This window comes from Mandrillus leucophaeus, unplaced genomic scaffold (assembly GCF_000951045.1).
Source record: "Mandrillus leucophaeus isolate KB7577 unplaced genomic scaffold, Mleu.le_1.0 Scaffold98, whole genome shotgun sequence".
In the NCBI taxonomy this organism is placed as follows: Eukaryota; Metazoa; Chordata; class Mammalia; order Primates; family Cercopithecidae; genus Mandrillus; species Mandrillus leucophaeus.
This window is the reverse complement of record NW_012110696.1, coordinates 3,272,233-3,292,813: the sequence shown is the minus strand read 5'-3', so window position 1 is coordinate 3,292,813 and position 20,581 is coordinate 3,272,233. Positions and strand designations below refer to the sequence as shown.

Genomic DNA, 20,581 nt, shown 5'->3' with positions numbered 1-20,581 from the left:
AGAAACCCTACACATGTGAAGAATGTGGCAAAGCCTTTTATCGGTCCTCACACCTTGCTAAACATAAGAGAATTCATACTGGAGAGAAACCCTACCCATGTGAAGAATGTGGCAAAGCTTTCAACCAATCCTCGACCCTTATATTACACAAGAGAATTCATTCTGGACAAAAACCTTACAAATGTGAAGAATGTGGCAAAGCCTTTACACGGTCCACAACACTGAATGAACATAAGAAAATTCATACTGGTGAGAAACCCTACAAATGTGAAGAATGTGGGAAAGCTTTCATATGGTCCGCAAGCCTGAATGAACATAAGAATATTCATACTGGAGAGAAACCCTACAAATGTAAAGAATGTGGCAAAGCTTTTAACCAGTCCTCAGGCCTTATTATACACAGGAGCATTCATTCTGAACAAAAGCTTTACAAATGCGAAGAATGCGGCAAAGCCTTTACTCGGTCCACAGCCCTGAATGAACACAAGAAGATTCATTCTGGAGAGAAACCCTACAAATGTAAAGAATGTGGCAAAGCCTATAACTTATCCTCAACCCTTACTAAACATAGGAGAATTCATACCGGAGAGAAACCCTTCACATGTGAAGAATGTGGCAAAGCCTTCAATTGGTCTTCATCCCTTACTAAACATAAGATAATTCATACTGGAGAGAAATTCTACAAATGTGAACAATGTGGCAAAGCTTTTCATCGGCCCTCAACCCTTACTGTACACAAGCGAATTCATACTGGCGAGGAACATAGTTGAATGACATTTCTAGTTCTCTCTTCTAGTGTCTTTAAACAGCAAATAAATTGAAGAATATTGTTCCCATATAAACTTTTATTATTTTTCTTATTTTAAATTTTTAAAAATTTCTGTAGGTACATAGTATGTGTATATATTTATGGCTTATTTGGGTTATTTTGATACAGGCATATGACATGTAATTATCATATCAGAGTAAATGAGTTCATCACAAGCATTCTTTTTATTACACACAGTCCAGTAAATATACTTTATTTAGATTTTATTTTATTTTATTTTATTTTATTTTGAGACAGAGTCTTGCTCTGTCACCCAGGCTAGAGTGCAATGGTGCAATCTTGGCTCACCGCAACCTCCATCTGCCAGGTTCAAGCAATTCTCCTGCCTCAGCCTCATGAGTAGCTGTGACTACAGGCACGTGCCACCATGCCTAGCTAATTTTTTTATTTTTAGTAGAGATGAGGTTTCACAATGCTGGCCAGGATGTTCTCAAACTCCTGACCTCATGATTTGCCCACCTTGGCCTCCCAAAGTGCTAGGATTACAGGCGTGAGCCATCGCACCCGGCCACTTTAATTATTTCTAAATGTACAATTTTTTTTTTACTACAGGTCGTTTTATGATTATAATAACTATATAAGTATAATTATAATTCACACATTTATAAGTCATTAATGCTTTTTAAAAAGTTCCATATTTATCTTTGAACATGCAGTATCTCTTTCTGCAAATAAATACAGACTTTAGTTTTGATTGACATGGAGTTAAATATGTAAATGTATTGCTCTAAAGATAAAATTTAGGTGTAAGAAAATTATGGGACAAGCAGTTGTGTTTGAGAGTTTGTATCTATTTTCCAAAGAAAATTGCAATATTGGAACGAAGATTATTTTAATAAGGTGGATAATTTACTAGGAATCTAGAAACCTAAAACATTCTGAAATCAGATCTATATTGTATTACTGTAAAATTTAATGGACCATTGTTGAGACTGTCCCCATGCAAATTCTGTTATTTGTCTGTTACTCATGCTAGAAGCTATAATTGACTTCTTTCTTACATATTTTTTATTTTTATGAAGTATTATGTGAGCTGGTCAGAAATTACAGTTTTATAAAATTTAGTAGTGCACACAAAATTTTTAGATGCAAGTTCACAATTTATGTATTAAGTTATATTTTAGTTAGAACATTTCATTTTGTTGCTTTAATTGGATAACCCTATATGAGCTGTTTAATTATGCCTTTCACTATTTATAATTGACATAAATGAGTTTATTGTGCCAATTTGTTCAGGTAAGTACTGGGAAAACTTTATAATTCATGGGATGTTTTGATAAATATAGTAAACATAAGAAAGTACTGGGTGTGTAATAAATGCTCCATAATTAGCCATAAATAGTAATCTTTCTGGAGTGAGTTTGTAGCTCCAAGTAAGAGAATGAAAATGTATATAGTGAAGAAATGGCAGTCTGCATTTGGAGAGAACATCTGTTCCCAGGCTGCAAAACTGACTCATTCTGAATTTAAAGAGTATCTCTGATTTTATTTTCTAATTATCTTCAGTTTGGGGATAGCTGTGTTTATTCCCAGCTATGTATGCCTCACAGCCCTTCTTCTTTGTGTTATGGCTACAGTCTTCTCACTGTTCTCTTTTTGCCATGTAATTTCATAGACTTTCTACATTCTGATTAGAAGGTTGAAATTTTTAATGTGGTAAATTGTTTTTAACTGAAGTGTTTGAGGTTATTTATAGCTTATCAATGCAATGTTTAGATCACTTAATTGAGATAAGTCATTTACTGACCACAGGGGCATTGGTGGAACATGGAGTGAAACACCAGGACCTGGTTCTGGAATTATGGAGGGCAACTCCAGTCCCCAGTGTGGGCCCCAGCCTCTGGCACACTGGTGCATGCCAGATGTACTCCTCAGACCACCACTACTCTGATCAGGGCCCTTGCTGCTGTCACTGTTGTCATCTGTGCTTGCAGTCCTCTGGTGCCTGGAAGTTCTGTTCTCCAGGTAGCAGATGACTTTGCTCCAAGCATTCACATCTTTTTATTCCATCTGTACAGGAGTACTTTATAATTCTGAATGTCGTCTAAACATCATTTTACTTAAGATAGCTCATATAAATGGTATGTATGCTCTTTGTCACTATGTCTGTGGTATATTTCACTGAATATGATGTCTTAAAGTTTTATGCTTATTGTAGCATGGGCATAATTTGCTGTTTGAAGGTACAGCCATATTCCATTGCCTACTTATGCCATATTTTATCCATTTATCAAGAAACTTAAGTAGCTATCACCTTCTTGTGGGGGGAGGGTTGGAAAATGCTCTTAAAAATGTGTACGCAAATGTCTATTCCAGGTCCTGCTTTGCATACATAGATTCCCAGAAGTATACCTGGATGGTATAATTTCTCTTTTCTTTCTCTTCTTTTTCTTTCTTTCTTTCTTTTTTTTTTTTTTTTTTTTTTTTGAGATTGGGTTTCACTTTGTCACCCAGGCTAGAGTGCAGTGGTGCAATAATGGCTCACTGCAGCCTTGACATCCCAGGCTCAAATGATCCTTCCACCTCAGTCACCCAAGTAGCTGGGACTACAGGCACATGCCAGCATACCTGGCTAATTTTTGTATTTTTTCGAGAGATAGGGTCTCACTGTGTTGCCCAGGCTGAACTCAAAATTCTGAGCCTAAGTAAGTCTCCCACTTTAGCCTCCTAAAGTGTTGAAATTACAGGCATGAGCCACAGTTCGTTTTTAATATTTTGGAAAACCTGCATCCTACTTTTATTGAGGGCTGCATTATTCTTTTCCACCAGCAGTGCATAGAGGTTCCAAATCCTACATACTTGACAACATTGATTACTTTTTATTTGTTGAATAGTGGCCATTGCTAATGGGTGAGACTTCAAGATTTTACTTTGCATTCTTCTCATAAGTGATTTTGATTGTCTTTTCAAATTCCTCTTGGTCATTTGCATAACTACTTTTAGGAAATGTCTTTGAAGACACTGGTCCATTTAAAAAAAGTTATTCACCCTTGGTGGTGGTGATGTTTCAGAAGTCAAATGGTGAATGGCATTTGTACTCCACTTAGTGTTTCCGTTGATGTGTGGATGTGCAGAAGGTTTTGAAAGTTTGATATAGTACCTTTTCTAATTATCTTATTGCTTCTGCTTTTAATGTGATACTCCAAAAGCCATCCAAAACCAATGTTACTAAGCTTCTCCCTATATTTTCTTCTAAGTGTTCAAGAGTTATGTCTTTTTAAGTTTTATGTTTAGTGTATGTAAAATGTTTTGTTTGCATTGAAGAGAAAGGTCCAAGTTCATTATCTTTCTTTTTTTTTTTTTCATTCATTTAGACGTTGAGTTTTCTCACACCATTGGTTGGCGAGTCTGACCTTTTCTTCACTGTTTGGTCATAGTAACCTAGTAAAAGATTATTTGATAATATTTGCACAGGCTTATTTCTGGGTTCTTTGTTCTGTCATGTGTTTGTTTTTTTCTTTATGCCATTACCACATTGGTTTTATTTTTGTAGCTTTGGAATCTGTTTTGACATCATGAGATGTGGTGTTTCTTTGTTTTTTTCTAAAGCTGTTGGCTATTCATGTTCCCTTGAGACTACACATGAATTTTAGAATTATATAAAATATCTCTGCCAAATAAGTAACATTGGAATTTTAATAAGGATGACATTGAATTTGTGCAATACTCAGAAGTGTTGACAGCTTAACAATATTACATCTCCTGACGGAGAAACATGCATTTGTGTCTGTGGTGTGTTTGTGAGTGTGTGGATTGGCATCAGAGATAGTGCTGAGATGCAAGAGAAAGAGTTCAAAGTGTTTCCTTGGCCTTTCTCTGGTCTCCTGCACAACTCGTATCCACTGGTTAGCCTACCTTCAACTGGTTTATCTTCTTAGATATATCATTGTCAAGTTGGTAGGACAATAAAAATTCCTTTCACAAGTTGAAGACATTTGTCTACTTTTGGCCCAATCTCACACCCAAAGACCCAGAAAGTTGGAAGTTAGGGAAGATAAATTCTCCGTGGTAGATTTGTATGTTAATTTGTTTTATTGAATTGTGTTTTTATTTTCTAATTTTTTGGCATTGTATCATTTAATCAGAACAAGACACCATGTATGTTTTATCCTTGCCTATATTTTCATGTCCATATAAAATGGAAAGAGAACAAAAGAAAGAGACATAAAAAACAAAGGAAATAATGTAAATTGAGAAAAGAGGATAAAGGAAGCAAAAAGAGGAAAATGCAAGTTTAAAAGTGCTAGAAATTAGAACTAAGACAGCATCTGGGCTGTGTAATCACCATTTTGTTGTACAAGGCCCAAACCAACAGGTCCTCCTGAAACAGAGATATCAGACTGCAAATAACTCCTGAACATTTTCTATTTTTACAGTATTTTATTCTTTCCCTAAGTTACTTCACTTTGTTTTGTCAGCTGAAACTAAACCCAGATATATTCATTTGTATTTACACTGCTGCGAAGAAATACCTGAGAATGGGTAATTTATAAAGGAAAGAGATGGCTGGGTATGGTGTCTCACGCCTGTAATCCCAACATTTTCAGAGGCTGAGTTGGGTGGGTCACAAGGTCAGGAGTTTGAGACCAGCTTGGCCAACATGGTGAAACCCCATCTCTACTAAAAATACAAAAATTAGCCAGGTATGGTGGCTGGTGCTGTAATCCCAGCTACTCAGGAGGCTGAGGCAGGAAAATCACTTGGATCCGGGAGGCGGAGGTTGCAGTGAGCCAAGATCATGCCAGAACAGCATAGGGGAACCATGCCCACAATCTAATAAGCACCCGTGAATTCCCTCCCCAAATGTAGGGATTACAGTTCAGATTACAATTCAAGATCAAATTTGGGTAGATACGCAAAGCCAGACCCTATTATTCCACCTTTGGTCACTCCCAAATCACATGTTTCTCACATTCCAAAACCCAATTATGCCTTCCCAACATATCCCCAAAGTCTTATTTCAGCATTAACCCAAAAAGTCTAAGTCTATAGTCTCATCTGAGACAAGGCAAGTCCCTTCCTATGAGCCTGTGAAATCAAAAGCAAGTTAGCTACTTCCAAGATATAATGGGGGTACAGGCATTGGGTAAATATACCCATTTCAAATGGAGAAATTGGCCAAAATAAAGGGGCTGCAGGCCCCACCCAAGTCCAAAATTCAGTAGGGCAGTCATTAAACCTTAAAGTGATCTTGTTTGACTCCATGTCTCACATTTAATTCACACCGATGCAAGAGGTGAGCTTTCACAGCCTTGGGCAGCTTCACCTCTGTGGCTTTGCAGGGTAGTCTCCCTCCCTGCTGCTTCACAGTCTGGTGTTGGGTGTCTGTGACTTTCTGGCACACAATGCAAGCTGAGGGTGGATCTACCATTCTTGGTTCTGGAGGACTTTGCCCTCTTCTCACAGCTTCAGTAGGCAGTGCCCCAGTGGGGACTCTGTGTGTAGGCCTCAACTCGACATTTTTTTCTGCACTGCCCTAGCAGAGATTCTCCATGAGGGTTCAGCCCCTGCAGCAAACTTCTGCCTGGACATCCAGGCATTTCCACACATTCTCTGAAATCTAAACTGAGGCTTCTAAACTTCAATTCTGTGTGCCTACAGGACCAACACCATGAGGAAGATGCCAAGGCTTGGAGCTTACATCTTTGAAGCAATGGCTCAAGCTGTACCTTGGCCCCTTTTAGCCTTGGCTGGAGTGACTGGAATCCAGGGAACCAAGTCCTGAGACCACACGGCAGGGTTTCCTGGGCCCAGCCAATGAAATTTTTTTTGTCTCCTAGGCCTCCAGGCCTGTGACAGGAGGGGATGCCACAAAGGTCTCTAACATGCCCTGAAGGCATTTTCCCCATTGCCTTGGTGATGAACATTTGCTCCTCACTTCTACAGCCAGCTTCACTTTCTTCTGAGAAAATGGGTCTTTTCTACCACATCATTAAGCTGTGAATTGTCTAAACTTTTATGCTCTGTCAACTTTTGGATGTTTTTGCTGCTTAATTTCTTTTGCCATATACCATAAATTATCTCTCAAGTTCAACCTTCCACAGATCTCTAGGACAGGAGCAAAATGCCACCAGTCTCTTTGCTAAAGCATAGCATGGGTCACCTTTATTCCAGTTCCCAACAAGTTCCTCACCTCCACCTGAGACCATCTCAGCCTGGACTTCATTGTCCATCACTACCAGCTTTTTGGTCAAAGCAATTCAACAAGTCTCTAGGAAGTCCAAACTTTGCTACATCTTTCCTTCTTATAAGTCCTCCAAAATTCCAGCCTCTGCCTGTTACTCAGTTCCAAAGTCACTTCCACATTTTTGGGTATCCTTATAGCAGTGCCCCACTGCGTCAGTACCAATTTACTGATAAGTTTATTTTCATGCTGCTGTGAAGAAATACTTGAGACTAATTTGGAAGAAAAGAGGTTGCAGTGACTTAGCGTTTTGCATAGCTGCTAAGACCTCAGGAATCTTATAGTCATGGTGGAAAGGGAACCACACACATCCTACTTTACATGGTGGCAGGAGAGAGAAGTGTTGTGCAAAGGGAAGAAAAGCTTCTTACAAAACCATCAGATCTCGTGGGAACTCACTATCATGAGAACAGCATGAGGGAATTACCCACATGATCTAATCACCTATGATATCTCTCCCTGAAAATGTGGGGATTGCAATTTGAATTAAAATTGAAAATGAGATTTGGCTGGGGACACAGAGCCAGACCATATCATCAGATCTCTAACAATATTTTACTTTGTTACTATAATCCAGGTCCAAATAATAAAAATAAAAATGTTTTCTAGTCGTGGTTGTTTTGTTTAAAGTAGCCTGGGCAGATTGATCAATTGTTATATGAAGTTGGGACAGAAATCATTTATTAGCATTCTGAACCGGGATCCTGGCCAAGAAGAGAAATTCTCTAGAAAGGAGCCAAGGGGTACATATATAAGAAAAATTCTTGGCCAGGTTCAGTGAAAATCACAAGCTCTCGTGAGACAGAATTCTGGCTGGCTCTGTGGACACAAAGCCCAACTTTGGGGAATTCAATCCAGGACCTATCTACCTTCAATCTTTTGCTGACCTTTGGATGGGATTGTTGTGGGTTTTTTTGTTGTTTTTTTTTTTTTTTTTTTTTTTTACAATCTGGCCACTATTTTGTAGGGTGACTGTGGTTTGCTGGGGCTCCACTCCAGGCCCTAGTCACCTGGGATTTTCCAGTACCTGGAAGTATCATCAGGGAAGGCTGAAAACCAGCAAAGATAGCAGCCTGCCCCTTCCTCTGGGATCTCCATCCTAGGGGGATACTGACCTGTTCCCTGCCTGAATGCATCTGTAGGAGGTGGCTGGAGGCCATGGTTTGGAAGAAAAAGTCTGGCTGTGTTTTGGTAGAGCATCTGTGCTGTTGATAGATGCAGGAGGCAGATGAGGGAACCTGCCCAGGTCTTGTCTGCACAAGCCCACAATAAACTGGAGACCCACCAGTGCACTGGGAGAATGGGATGGAGCCAATGGAAAGCACGCTTTGTGCAGGGGGAGAGGAACCTGGCCTCTTTAGTTCCTATGTGGTGGCCTGGTGTTCAAGATTCCCTCTCACTTTGCTCTTTGCTGAGAGGTTGGTTTTTTTGTTTGTTTGTTTGTTTTCTTTTCCTTTTTACCCAATAAATGCTGCTCCTCACCCTTTAGGGTGACTGGGAGCCTAATCTTTCCTTAGTATGATAAGAACTCAGTTTTAGCTGAGCTAAGGAGAAAATTCTAAAAAATGTTGGTGCCCAGACATGGGCCTTGAGGAAGGGCAAGATGCAAACCCAGAATCTTTTCCCCTTTTGCTTCTAAGCCTTTTCATCCTTGTACTTCTGAGAATAGAGGAAACAGCACACCAACCCACCCCAACAGTCGCAGGTGCACAGCCTTTTCATCCTTGTACTTCTGAGAATAGAGGAAACAGCACACCAACCCACCCCAACAGTCGCAGGTGCACATGAGATGGACCAGTGAATGGTCACTCCCCTGCACCCTCTGGGTTGGAGCCAGAGTGCATGGCTTGGGCAGTGAGTTCTCTGCCACTTATCCGCAGTTTCTCCCCGTCCTCTGACCAAGGACTCCAGCTCTGTTCGAGCCCTGGAGAAAATAATCCATTTGCATAAGAAGCTTCCCTGTCCTACCCTTAAACCTTTTTTATTCATTTTCTCCACGCCATTAGCAGTTAACTTTTAAGTGAGAGGGTTTTCCCCCTCTTTTAGAGAACATGTCACTAGGCAAGTACACCAAGTATCACTGTGTATATTCTCTGTAAAGTTTTAATTAATTTAAAAAAAAAACTGTGAAGTTGGTCTTAAGCTGTATACAATCTGGTGCCCTTTGCATGTCTTCCTGTTTGGTCAGTAGGGATCTTTGCTGCAGGCCTCCATTTTGTTTTATGTCCTTGGGAGCATGACCTGTAACCACATGGCAATATTTTGCTTTAACCTCTGCAGTCTGGGTTCAGTCCTGGGTAAAGGAATGAGTACTTGTGAGTTGGTATCTGTGTGACTGTTGCCATTTGGTGATTATCTTCTCTTCATGAACAACTCTTGAGTTTTATCTTAAACCTTCCTTTTTCTGGGTTGCCTTTAAAGGTTTTAGATTTTGTGGCCAGGCGCGATGGTTCACGTCTGTAATTCCAGCACTTTGGGAGGCAGAGACAGCTGGATCACGAGGTCAGGAGTTCGAGACCAGCCTGGCCAAGATGGTGAAACCTCATCTCTACTAAAAATACAAAAATTAGCTGGGCGTGGTGGTGGGCACCTGTAATCCCAGTTACTCAGAGGCTGAGACGGAGAATTGCTTGAACTCAGGAGGCAGAGGTTACAGTGAGCCAAGATTGCTGCACTCTAGCCTGGGCAACAGAGCAAGACTCCATCTCAGAAAAATAATAATAAAATAGATTTTGTGAGAACTGCTAACCCCTTTGAAACTCACAGTTAAATCATAACCTTAATTGGTGCTTGTTGGTTTCACCTGTACAGTTACTTTTAGGAAAATCTGAAAGCCAGAAATATTGGCTGCTTGGCACAGCTAAAGCAGGTAATGGGGAATTTAAAAGAATTTTCTTAAAGTACATTCAGCTTAATTAAAAGTGCATATCCAAATTTCATATATATATATACACACACACTTGTGTATATATATATGCGCACACACACACATATATATATTTTGTTTGTTTGTTTATTTTATTTTTTTTGAGACTGATCTCACTCTGTAGCCAAGCTGGAGTGCAGGGGTGTGATCTCGGCTCACTGCAATGTCCGTTTCCTGGGTCCAAGTGATTCTCCAGTCTCAGCCTCCCGAGTAGCTGGTACTACAGACGCACACCACCACACCCAGCTAATTTTTGTATTTTCAGTAGAGACAGGGTTTCACCATGTTGGCCAGGATGATCTCAATCTCTTGACCTTGTGTTCCACCTGCCTTAGCCTCCCAAAGTGCTGGGATTACAGGCATGAGCCACCGTGCCTGGCCCAAGTTATAGGTATATTTAAAGGCTTTTTTTTTTTTATTGGACCTTGTTTTGCTGAATTCTCAGTTTTCTCCATTTTCTCCATTTTGTTTTTCCACTCTTAATACATGCATGAGAGGCCAATAATCTAATTAGGAGATTGGGAAACAAAACATCTTATAGCTACTGGATTCTTTTTTGCCTGTGTGTGTAGTTACATATGTGCTATATCTATGTAATGTCTATTTTTATAAAGCTGTAATTGACCTAGAGAAAAACGAGTTCTTGGGTCAGATATTTTTTGAAGGGAAGGTAAAAGCTGTGGTACATTGAAGTTCACAAGACTTTAATCATTGAGAACTAAGAACAGACTTAGCAATTATTGGTAAAAAGTAGAAGTCGTCAAAATACACATTTTTGTTTAGGGTTAAAGGATTGTTCTGAATTAGGTAAGACAAAGCTAAAAGTTTAAATGAGTTATAAAAAGTTTCTATAAAATTCATCTTGCCAAAGATTTTGTCTATGAACATTAAATTACAAAGGGTATTATATGTTTTTTTGGTAAATTAAGCATTTAAATAATAGCACAACAAGGTACTCTTAAGGCACTAACCTGCTCTTTAGAAAAATTTGTGAAGTGTTATAAAAGGGCTTTACTTTTGTAAATTTTTTAAAACAATTGTGACAAATAACATGGTAATCTGGAATTATTTCATAACATCAAGTGTTTTAAACCTCTAACATTTCTTCCCAAAATCAAGCTTCAGTTTCAAAATTGTCTTTCCTCATGCCTGACTTTTGAATGCTACAGAGCACCACTGGAGTATCCAAAAGAGATAAACCGGATTATTTGACGTATTTAGTTACGTGGGATTGCCAAAATGGTGTTCAGTTTTCTTTAGGTTATATTTTGGTAAATGATACTAATCTAATATATGTTCCAAAATTGTATGGGATTTCTAATATTCTAATGTCTTGAGTATATGCTATCAAAATTAAGGTTTTTATGTTAAGTTATTATAAACCAGAGAGATTATCAAACTTCTTTGTCAATTGTGTTTCTGACTATAACTACCCTGGACATTTTGTTATTCAAAGACGATCGTTGTCTTGTTTAGATCCTTTTCAAGAGATGGTTTATAAGAAGCTACAGAACTGTTACAGGTGCTCTCAAATGCAGGTTTCCAAATAACTTTGGAGATCATGACATTGAAATAAAGTTCACAAATATCAAGCAGAACAAGAGTTAGCTAAATGGACTGAACTAATAGAAAACTGAAATTATTATTATTATTATTTTTTACTTATGCTTGGACCATTGCTAATTCTTATTTTGTTTTTCAGAGTCAAGGAAACTTATTTTGAGCTATTTATAACCTTTAATAATTGAGTAAGGTATACTCCTATGAAGAAAATTTGGAGCACATTTATCTTTTTCTCTCTGCCTGGCTTCTCTAGAACTTCAAAACTAGTTGTGAGTATTCTTAACTTATGACAATATAGTTGTTTGCATCAGCGCAATAAGAATTCATTTTTCTTTTTCAACAGGATACAACTGGAGAAACTGGTTGTTTCACCAAGGCTTTGACTGGAAGGGTACATTTCCCTTTAAGGAGTTAAGCTTGACTTGTAGAGACGATAAAAGCCTCTTGGAAAAACGGGCCTTATACTTTGTTACACAGTCCCCATACAAGGTTCCTAACCTGCAGTGAGTAAAGAATGTCACTTTCCAACAGGCCCAGGAACCACATGCTCTTGGGACCTCAAGAAGAGAGGAGTTTACCCAACTCACAGGTGTTTGAGAATATAAACCCATGGTTGGACTTAGCTTTGGAAAGTCCTATCTGAGATTCTTTGTGGTACAGAGTTCCATCAAAGCCAATCTAAAAGGCCTATATAGAAATAATTATTCTTGCTGTATTTTATGCAAATAATCAGGCCAAGTATATGACTGAAGACTATTATGGTTTTTTGTTTGTTTGCTTTTTGTTTTAGATGGAGTCTCATTCTGTCACCCAGGCTGGATGGCAGTGGCACGATCTCGGCTCACTACAACCTCTGCCTGCCAGGTTCAAGTGATTCTCCTGACTCAGCCTCCCAAGTAGTTGGGATTACAGGCACACATCACCATGCCCAGCTAGTTTTTCTTTTTTTTTTTTAATAGAGATGGCGTTTCACTATGTTGGTCAGGCTGGTCTCAAGCTCCTGACCTCATGATTCACCTGCCTCAGCCTCCCAAAGTGCTGGGATTACAGTTGTGAGCCACCACACCCAGCCCATGGTTTTTTAATACAAATTTTTTTTTTTTTTTTTTTGAGACAGAGTCTCGCTCTTTCACCCAGGCTGGAGAACAGTGGCATGATCTTGGCTCACTGCATGCTTCACCTCCCAGGTTCACGCCATTCTCCTGCCCTAGCCTCCCAAGTAGCTGGGACTACAGGTGCCCGCCACCACACCCAGCCAATTTTTTGTATTTTTAGCAGAGACGGGGCTTCACAGTTTTAGCCAGGATGGTCTGGATCTCCTGACCTCGTGATCTGCCCGCCTTGGCCTGCCAAGAAAGAGAAATTCAGTTTCAATACTTATCATCATTAAATTCTAGACTCATTGGTTGTCTTTAAGTTTTTGCCTACCTTTTAGATTAAACCTGCTTATTCCTATAAACCAACCATCAATCTCTGGCTACAGCTCAGAAGGAACAAAAGGGATGGGTAATGTGAAAACCTTGATCAACATTCTCGTTCTGGGCAATTATTATGCAAATCCTGTCAGTTGGTAGGAATAAATAGGGTGCCCACCCAAATCTTAGCAAGCATAACTATAGCCACTAGTTATCTGGGTATGTCATAAGACATCCTTTTCTCTCCCTTGTTAAAGGAGGACTCAGTTCCACAGTTTCACCTTAGCATTTAGCTTATGACAGTCTATGCAACCACTCAGAGACACATTTTCGTCCCAATCTCAATTCCAATCTTCAGGTCAACGCCCTAGGAAAGAAAACTGGATCTGCAGGATTAGGAGGCAGATGATAATGGAGATTAGAAGGCACAGTGTAGGTGAGCACGACTAATTCCTGCTGATTAAGACAAACTTCCAGTTTCATAGATAAAGGTAATCTCTCGTACCCATGGCATAAATGAGGTTTAGGGAATTCCAAACTCCTGACAGCAGAGCATATAGGGTGTATGGGGGTAAGAGCGGATATTCCACCCCCTAGGCCTCCCTGTTAATGTGGGTGAAAGCCACATTGACACCCATGGGCAGCACCCTGTTGCAGTCACCAGGACTTAGGGATACAAGGATGGAAGAGGTAACGAAGATGCTCTTCCTTTCCTCCCTCACATACTCTGAGTATTTTCTAGGAAGAGAAGAGAACCAGGGATGCCTGCTCCCCTCTTTCTAGATGAGTAGCCATTCATCTTCAGTCTGAACCTATTTTGATTGCATTCTGAATCCCTGGGACTCCTTTGAGAAAAAAATGCCTTTTTTCCTTTCTCCTCCTCTGTCCTCTTCACTGACAGGTAATTGTGTCTCTGTAATATGGGACACTCACTTCAGATGCATCCTCCAAACTAGGAAAAGTTAATTTTCAAAACCTTAAACTGGTTGGCTTAGGACTGGGCTGACAAAAGGGTTTGCCAGAAGACTGACATGCTGCAAAAGCATGCAAGTTGTTTTGCCAGCTGGGCTTTTGGCCTCCCTCTCCCTGTGCAAACTGGTAAAAGGCTTTGGGATTTTTAAGCTGTCCTTACCCCCACCACTGCTTTGTTTTAATACATGTTTTCTAATAACCTGGTTTGTCTCTTCAGCTTCAGGCCATCAAAGTCCAAAACATTATGCAAACAGACTGGAGCCTCAAACAATAACCTTTTCTTGCCAGGAACCCTTAGATAGGCCCCTGAGGGCTACTGTTTTCTGAAAACAGTACCCCCTGTCAGCGGGAAGCAGTTAAGATTGGTCTTCATCCTTATCTTTATTCTAACGGCAGTTAGATGTACTTCTTTAGGGTGGAAGATGATAGATGCAGGAGGCAGTTGAGGGAACCTGCCCAGGCGTTGTATGTGTATGCCTGCAATGGACTAGTTACCCACCTGCACGCTGGAAGAGTGGGGTGGAGCCACGGAACGTTTACACCTTTTGCAGAAGAGAGGAGCCTGGCATCTTCAGTTCCTGTGTGGTTGCCTGATGTTCAAGATTCCCTCTTGGTTTGCTGAGAGTTGTTTTTCCTTTTTCCTTTTCACCCAATAAATTCTGCTGCTTATCCATCAGTGTGTCGGTGAGCCTAATCTTTCCTGGCCATGTGACAAGAACCCAGTTTTAGCTAAGGAGAAAATTCTGAAACACTGTGTTGGGGATTCCTTCATCCCCTGATTGGTTTGGGCACTCCAAGTCCCACAGGCTTCATTGGCTGAGATGCACAAACAGCAAAAGTGATAGCCCACCATGCCCTCCTGGGCATTCCATCTCAAAGAAACTAGAACTCTGATGGACTTAGAACATAAACAGGGGTGGTAGGAATCTCTGGTTGGGAGGACACTCCCAGTAAGGAGGAATGAATTGGGGTCCCATTTAAAGAAAAAGTCAACCCATGCCTCAACAAAACAGCAATGCCAATGGTGAGGCACTACCTCTACCCTGGTCAGCTTGGACTCTCCAAAGCCTGTTAGCTGGAATGACTGAGTCACCCAAAGGACAAAGATGGCAGCCTGGCCCCTCTCCCTGGGCACGCCATCCCAGACAAAAATCAGAATTCTGACATAGAATATGGGTGGGGGTGTCTGGAGGCCCCTGCTGGGAGGAGTCACCCAGTGAGCAGAATGAATTGGAGTCCCATTTAAAGAAGTTGGCCACATGTTCGTAAAGCAGCTGTGCTGTGCTATGGGGTTTCTTCCTCATTTGGATCATTAGGACTCTTCAAAGCCCACAGGCTGCAATGGCTGCATTATCCAAAGAGCAAAAATGGTGGCTCACCTCTCCTGTCAGGGAGTCTCACCCATCTCAAGCAGGTGCTACTCTGTTGCCAGTGGCTGTCTGGAATTCTGAGCCAGTGGGTTTTATCTTATGAGGTGCCATGGAAGTGAGACCAACAGGAATTTCTTAAGCATGTACTTCAAGAAAAAAATATTTTCGTGTCTGAAGTTAAAAATGAAAGAGGAAGAAACTTGATTTGAGAGCTGACATGTCCTTTCCTCAGGGTTGTCAGTCCCTGGCAGGCTTTCACTCACAACACTCTAGAGTTCACAAAATGTTCCTATATCCCATCTCCTCTCTGATCTTTATACCCTGAGGCTGTGCAGAATAGGGGCTTGAGTCCCATTTTGCAGATGAAAAAGCTGAGGCTCGGAAAGAAAAAGATAATACACAAAGTTTGAGGCAGAGCTGGAACTAGAACACAAGATTCTCAAACCAATGCTTTTGCCATCATTAAATCATTCCTAGGGCTAGGAATCCATTAAGACTCCAAAAGATAGAGCACTAATTCAATGCATCCCATCAACATTAGACCTTACCCACTCCAGAAAACTAAGCAGCTCTGCGACCCTGAGGTGGAGAACTCAAAGAGAATGATGCCTACATTTGCACATCTGATCTCCAATCCAAACTGCCACTCAGCTACAGAACCTCACTTTCTCAGCCTCAGCCTTTTCTGCTGTAAAATGGAACTACAGAAGGCATCAAAAACCTAAGGATAAGGGCAGAACTCTACTCTGAATGCAGGAGTGACTGTAAGGTGGATAGCACTCCTTGACTTTTGGTTTAAACACATGGATAATATGTTGTGTTTCTTTGTGTCACCTCCGTTGTGTCTGGTTCATGGATCCAGATCCTGGGGGCTTCTAACCAACCCTTTGCTAACTGATGGATAGATAGATGAATGGGTGAGTAGATGAAAAGATAGATATAGAAAGACGGATGGATGTGTGGATCCTCAGGGGAAGCAGAAAGAAGTAAACAGGAAGTCAAAGAATGAGGTGATGATTGACGGATGGAGAGTCCATGCATGAAATAGAGGCATAGTCTCCAGACCTCATAACTCCACCCAGCCCCAGCACAACCTACCTTGGGGTAGCAGTGACATGCTTCAAATGATGCCCTCAGTCACCATGACAGCTTCAGAAGGTGCCATAGATCTGGAGCCAATCATAGGTCATAAGAAAGGCGCAGCCAGCCAGCAGAAAAAAACCCAGCATGATAAAGTGCATTTTGAAGCTCTTCTCATCTGCTATGGCTTCTTGATGAGGCCCTAGTCTATTCAATGCTGGCCGAGGGGGTGCATGTCATCCAGGATACACACCGAGACAGGCTCACAGGTGGGGGACAAAGCTCTGGAATAAGCAAATTGAGGCTTAAAATTAAAGGGAGAGTAAGACCCCTTCAGGTCCAGACACAGTCCCTGGACCCACAAGTTCAGCACAGCAAGAGGCAGAACAATTGAGTGGACAAGTGCACCCATCCACCCACTCACCTTCTCTCCTCACCCTCCTGCCTTTTCTGAAGGCTAACCAGTCCTGTAGAGCATGTATGAATATGAGTGAGACAGTATGCAGGAAAGAGAGAAGGGAAGGTCACCAGGGCTGGACCCAGGCAAGGCTTTGACATCACCTTATTTGCGTACTATAGGGATGAACTAGGTGGACACATGGCCGTATTATTACACTATATAAATACAAATACACCTTCCAGCCCTAGGAAGCAGCATACAATTCTGTAGCCAAGAGATGTTAGAATGCTGCTGGAGGATTCCAGGATCTCACAGGCTAGATTTCAGAGTTCTGAATTTTAGACTTTTCAAGGACATGTGCCCATCTGGGGTTCAGGCATAATCGACTATATTTACTGATGGTGACTGTGTGCATGCCACCATAGCATGTTACACCATTAACTCACTTAAGGGACTCCATGAGGCAGGTACTACTATCTTGACTTTACAGAGGACACTGAGCACAGGATAGTAACTTCCCCATGGTCACACAGCTGGAAATAGCAGAGCAGCTGGAATGTGAACCCAGAGTCTGTGTGCTTAACCACAGTGCAATCCTGCATAACTACAGAACAAGCTTATATGTGTGAGCCCTGATGACAAGGCAAGCTGACTGGGTTTAGATCCTGGCTCCTCGACTCTGGGCAGTGTGGTCTTGACCTGGCTGTGCTTCAGTTTCCTCCTCTGTAAAATGAGCATAATAACAGTGCCTTCTAGGTTTGGAGCTGTCCCCAGGTTTAGCCTCTCTGTGTTTTTCTGTCCCCTTCACACTCTGGCCACCATCCAGTCCTGCTTATAATAAGCTCCTCCCATTCCACACCAAGGCTCTGGTAAATTAATGTCTGTGCAGGGTGTGAATGACTGACAGTAACTAACTCAATTTCCTAGCAGCCTAATCCAGAAGGATGCCTTACTAAAAATAATATTCTAATTTGGGATAAATTTTAATTGTAATTAATTCCTGGGGACAGGCTGCTGAAAAAATTTCCTGGGGACAGTCTAATGTAAAAAATCCATTTCCTTTACAGGATTACAAGAAAATAAGAACTATCACTATCTCTAAAAGACAATGTTCACTTGCAGTGTTTATGAGGTTAAATGTCTGATGCAGGATAAAAGACTTTCATTTGGCTCCTTGACTTTCTGGGTTTTTGGATTTTCCTGTTTTTGATCATCACTTTCTCTCTCCTCCTCAGCATGGCTGTGCTTGTTCCCTAACCCCACACCTGTGCTCACACCAGGCCTTCTGCCTGGTAGTCCAACCCACAGACCCTTTTTCATTTTTTTTCTATACAATTAAGTTGAGCTCATGGTGACTTTTAATATGCCAGTCAATATTAATAAAACACAAGTCAAAGACAAATGCAAACATTTTACGTCAAAATCAGTGAGAAAAAAATGGACAAATTCTTTTTTTTTTTTTTTTGCAAAATACATTAGCCAGTATTAGTAGTCAAATGGCTAATCACAGACAAAAAAATCTATTTTGTAAGAAACTTGGAATGTCAGAAATAATTCTGGCATTACAAACAGCTGTGTAGAGGATCACCAAGATGAGTTTATAAACACATACACATGAGAGAAACCAGGCAAAACATTGAACAACAGACTAACAATACGATCAAATACAAAACTGGGAAGGAAGGAAGAGGTATTTTTCTACGAGTCAGGGAAGTATATCACCAGAACAAAATTAGAAAACTCAATAATTATTGTACTGGATTAATACAAAATTCCAAAGCTTTAAAGTTCAAAGAAAAAAAAAAGGCCAATAGCTGCTTTTCATCAGGACCAGCTGTACACTTTACATATTTGTTTCAAAAAGAAGCCTATTAACAACAGTGATTGTTTAATGCTACAAGTTTACAGCAAAGACAAAACTGAAATAGCAAATTCATAAGGCTTTAGAATTATCCCATGTCTCATGCAATGCCTACAAACTGCTCCCAGTTGGATATACAAGTATAATTCACTTAAATATATATATATTATATATATATATATATGGGTGTGTGTTTGTGTGTGTATAGAGAGAGAAAGAGAGAGAAATTTCATACACAGATACATTGAAGGCTGAGTAGGAATGAGTGGTTTTAGCATTTGCCTTATTGAGAGAATATGTTTGTCATCATTCCCTTGAGTCCTTTCTTCAGGTCACCAAGGGAAAAGATACCTTCATTACAGTGTGACAGCACACTGAGAGCAACACACCACCACAGCGGTTAATTTTGGAAAGGCTGCGTTAATATCCACCAGTGACTGACATTTTACAGAAGACAGACTGGTAAGACTATAGAAAAGCCTGAAAAAGTTATGGTCAAAATACGGTTTTCAACTGTAATTCACAAATAAAAGTCCTAATCAGTAAAACCACTGACACCAATAGAAAGAGTAATTGCAAATTGGATTCTAGCAGTGATTTCGACCTAGCTTGCTTTTCTCATAGTGTTTTTTGTGGGGTGAGTAGGTGGGAAATGAGTAGTTTAGTATACTGGAAGGCTCTCAGAGCACTTTGTTTTCTTTCTAATAAGATGTTCTGTTCCTCTGCGTGGTGGACCTAGTGGCCTCTGATCAGTGAAGAGTGCTCCTTCCTCAGCTGCAGCTTTTACCATCTATGCTCTCATGAGTTCTTTTGTAAAAGTGTATTTTTGAACGTTTCAACATTCAATCCTATACATAGCGGTTCTCTACTCTTCCTAGAAGCAGACAGCAGCAGTGAATGCTTTATGACGGCCATTGCTGAAGGTCTTCTCTCTGAATCTGGATGAATCATAACTTTGAACAACTCTGTAAATTCTTGGGAAAGCACTTGTGGTATCCGAGGTAATCTATTCTCTCTGATTCCATGGCACTGGTCTCCATTCCTCGGAAGAGCACAGACCAGCAGCACAGACAACTGTGAGGGCAAGTGCAAGACATCTAAAAAAAAAAAAAAAAAAAAAAAGACCATCAGTCTCTTCAACTTGTGGGTTAGGGATCGTTGTTACATGCCCACAATCACGAATTATGCCCAGTCACCTTGACCTCCTTCAGAGGCAGCACTGGGGATTGAGGTTTGAGACATGGGAATACTACAAGGTTCCTTAGCCATGTGAATCAAAGACATTGAATGAATATACCTCGAGCCCCGGCCAACACGCAGAAGGAGATCCTTCAACTCTCCTTCTTTAAAGTAACTCATGATTCGGTAATTTTCACTTATAGCATCAACTAAGCTTCCACCATCACGATATCCATTCTGTGGAAGCATACGAGCATCTGCCCAAGCAGACGAGTGTCAAACTACCCGAATGCGGTCCGAGCACTGTGTGAGCTCTTCTGTCACTTCTCTCAAAGCGTTCTGCTCATCAACAGAGCAGGTCAGTGACTTTTCTGATCGCTTAATGGCATAAATCCAGCCTCTCCACGCTGTTAAAACAGAATCAAATTCTGCAGAGCCCATTTTCTCTGGCTCATGAAATTCTGTCGTAGGCCGAGAGTTCACATTGCTTTCAGTAACTGCAATTCTCTAAGCAGGTGTTTCGTCTTCAAACTCATCACCACCGGGTTCCATGTCTTCACCACAGGAGTCAATCCCAGTACCTGCTCGCTCTACCACGACGCTGTCCCAGCAATGACGCGACCCAGAATCCGGAGAGAAAAGGTGAGTATTCACTGGAGGAATGTGTCGTGGATCAAACCCTTTTTCCTGATATTTCTGTGTCTCTCAAGAAGGAACTAAGCAGAGGTGAACAGACTCTCTGGGTGTGTGGCGCTGCGGGAGGCCTGCGCGGGGCACCGGGGTCCCACAGGGACCAGCAGAC

The 20,581-nt window shown here is 40.9% G+C and overlaps 1 protein-coding gene and 1 pseudogene across 1 annotated transcript in view; one reads left to right on the top strand and one right to left on the bottom strand.

Annotated features, from left to right (window-relative positions):
• ZNF595 (zinc finger protein 595) overlaps positions 1–838 on the top strand; it is a 30,076-nt gene extending 29,238 nt beyond the window's left edge. The window contains exon 5 of the mRNA XM_011970916.1: positions 14–838. Coding sequence (XP_011826306.1) covers positions 14–770 — 757 coding nt within the window. The 3' untranslated portion in view covers positions 771–838. The remainder of the gene's footprint in view (positions 1–13) is intronic.
• Positions 839–19,261: 18,423 nt separating this feature from the next.
• LOC105532705 overlaps positions 19,262–20,581 on the bottom strand; it is a 1,966-nt pseudogene continuing 646 nt past the window's right edge.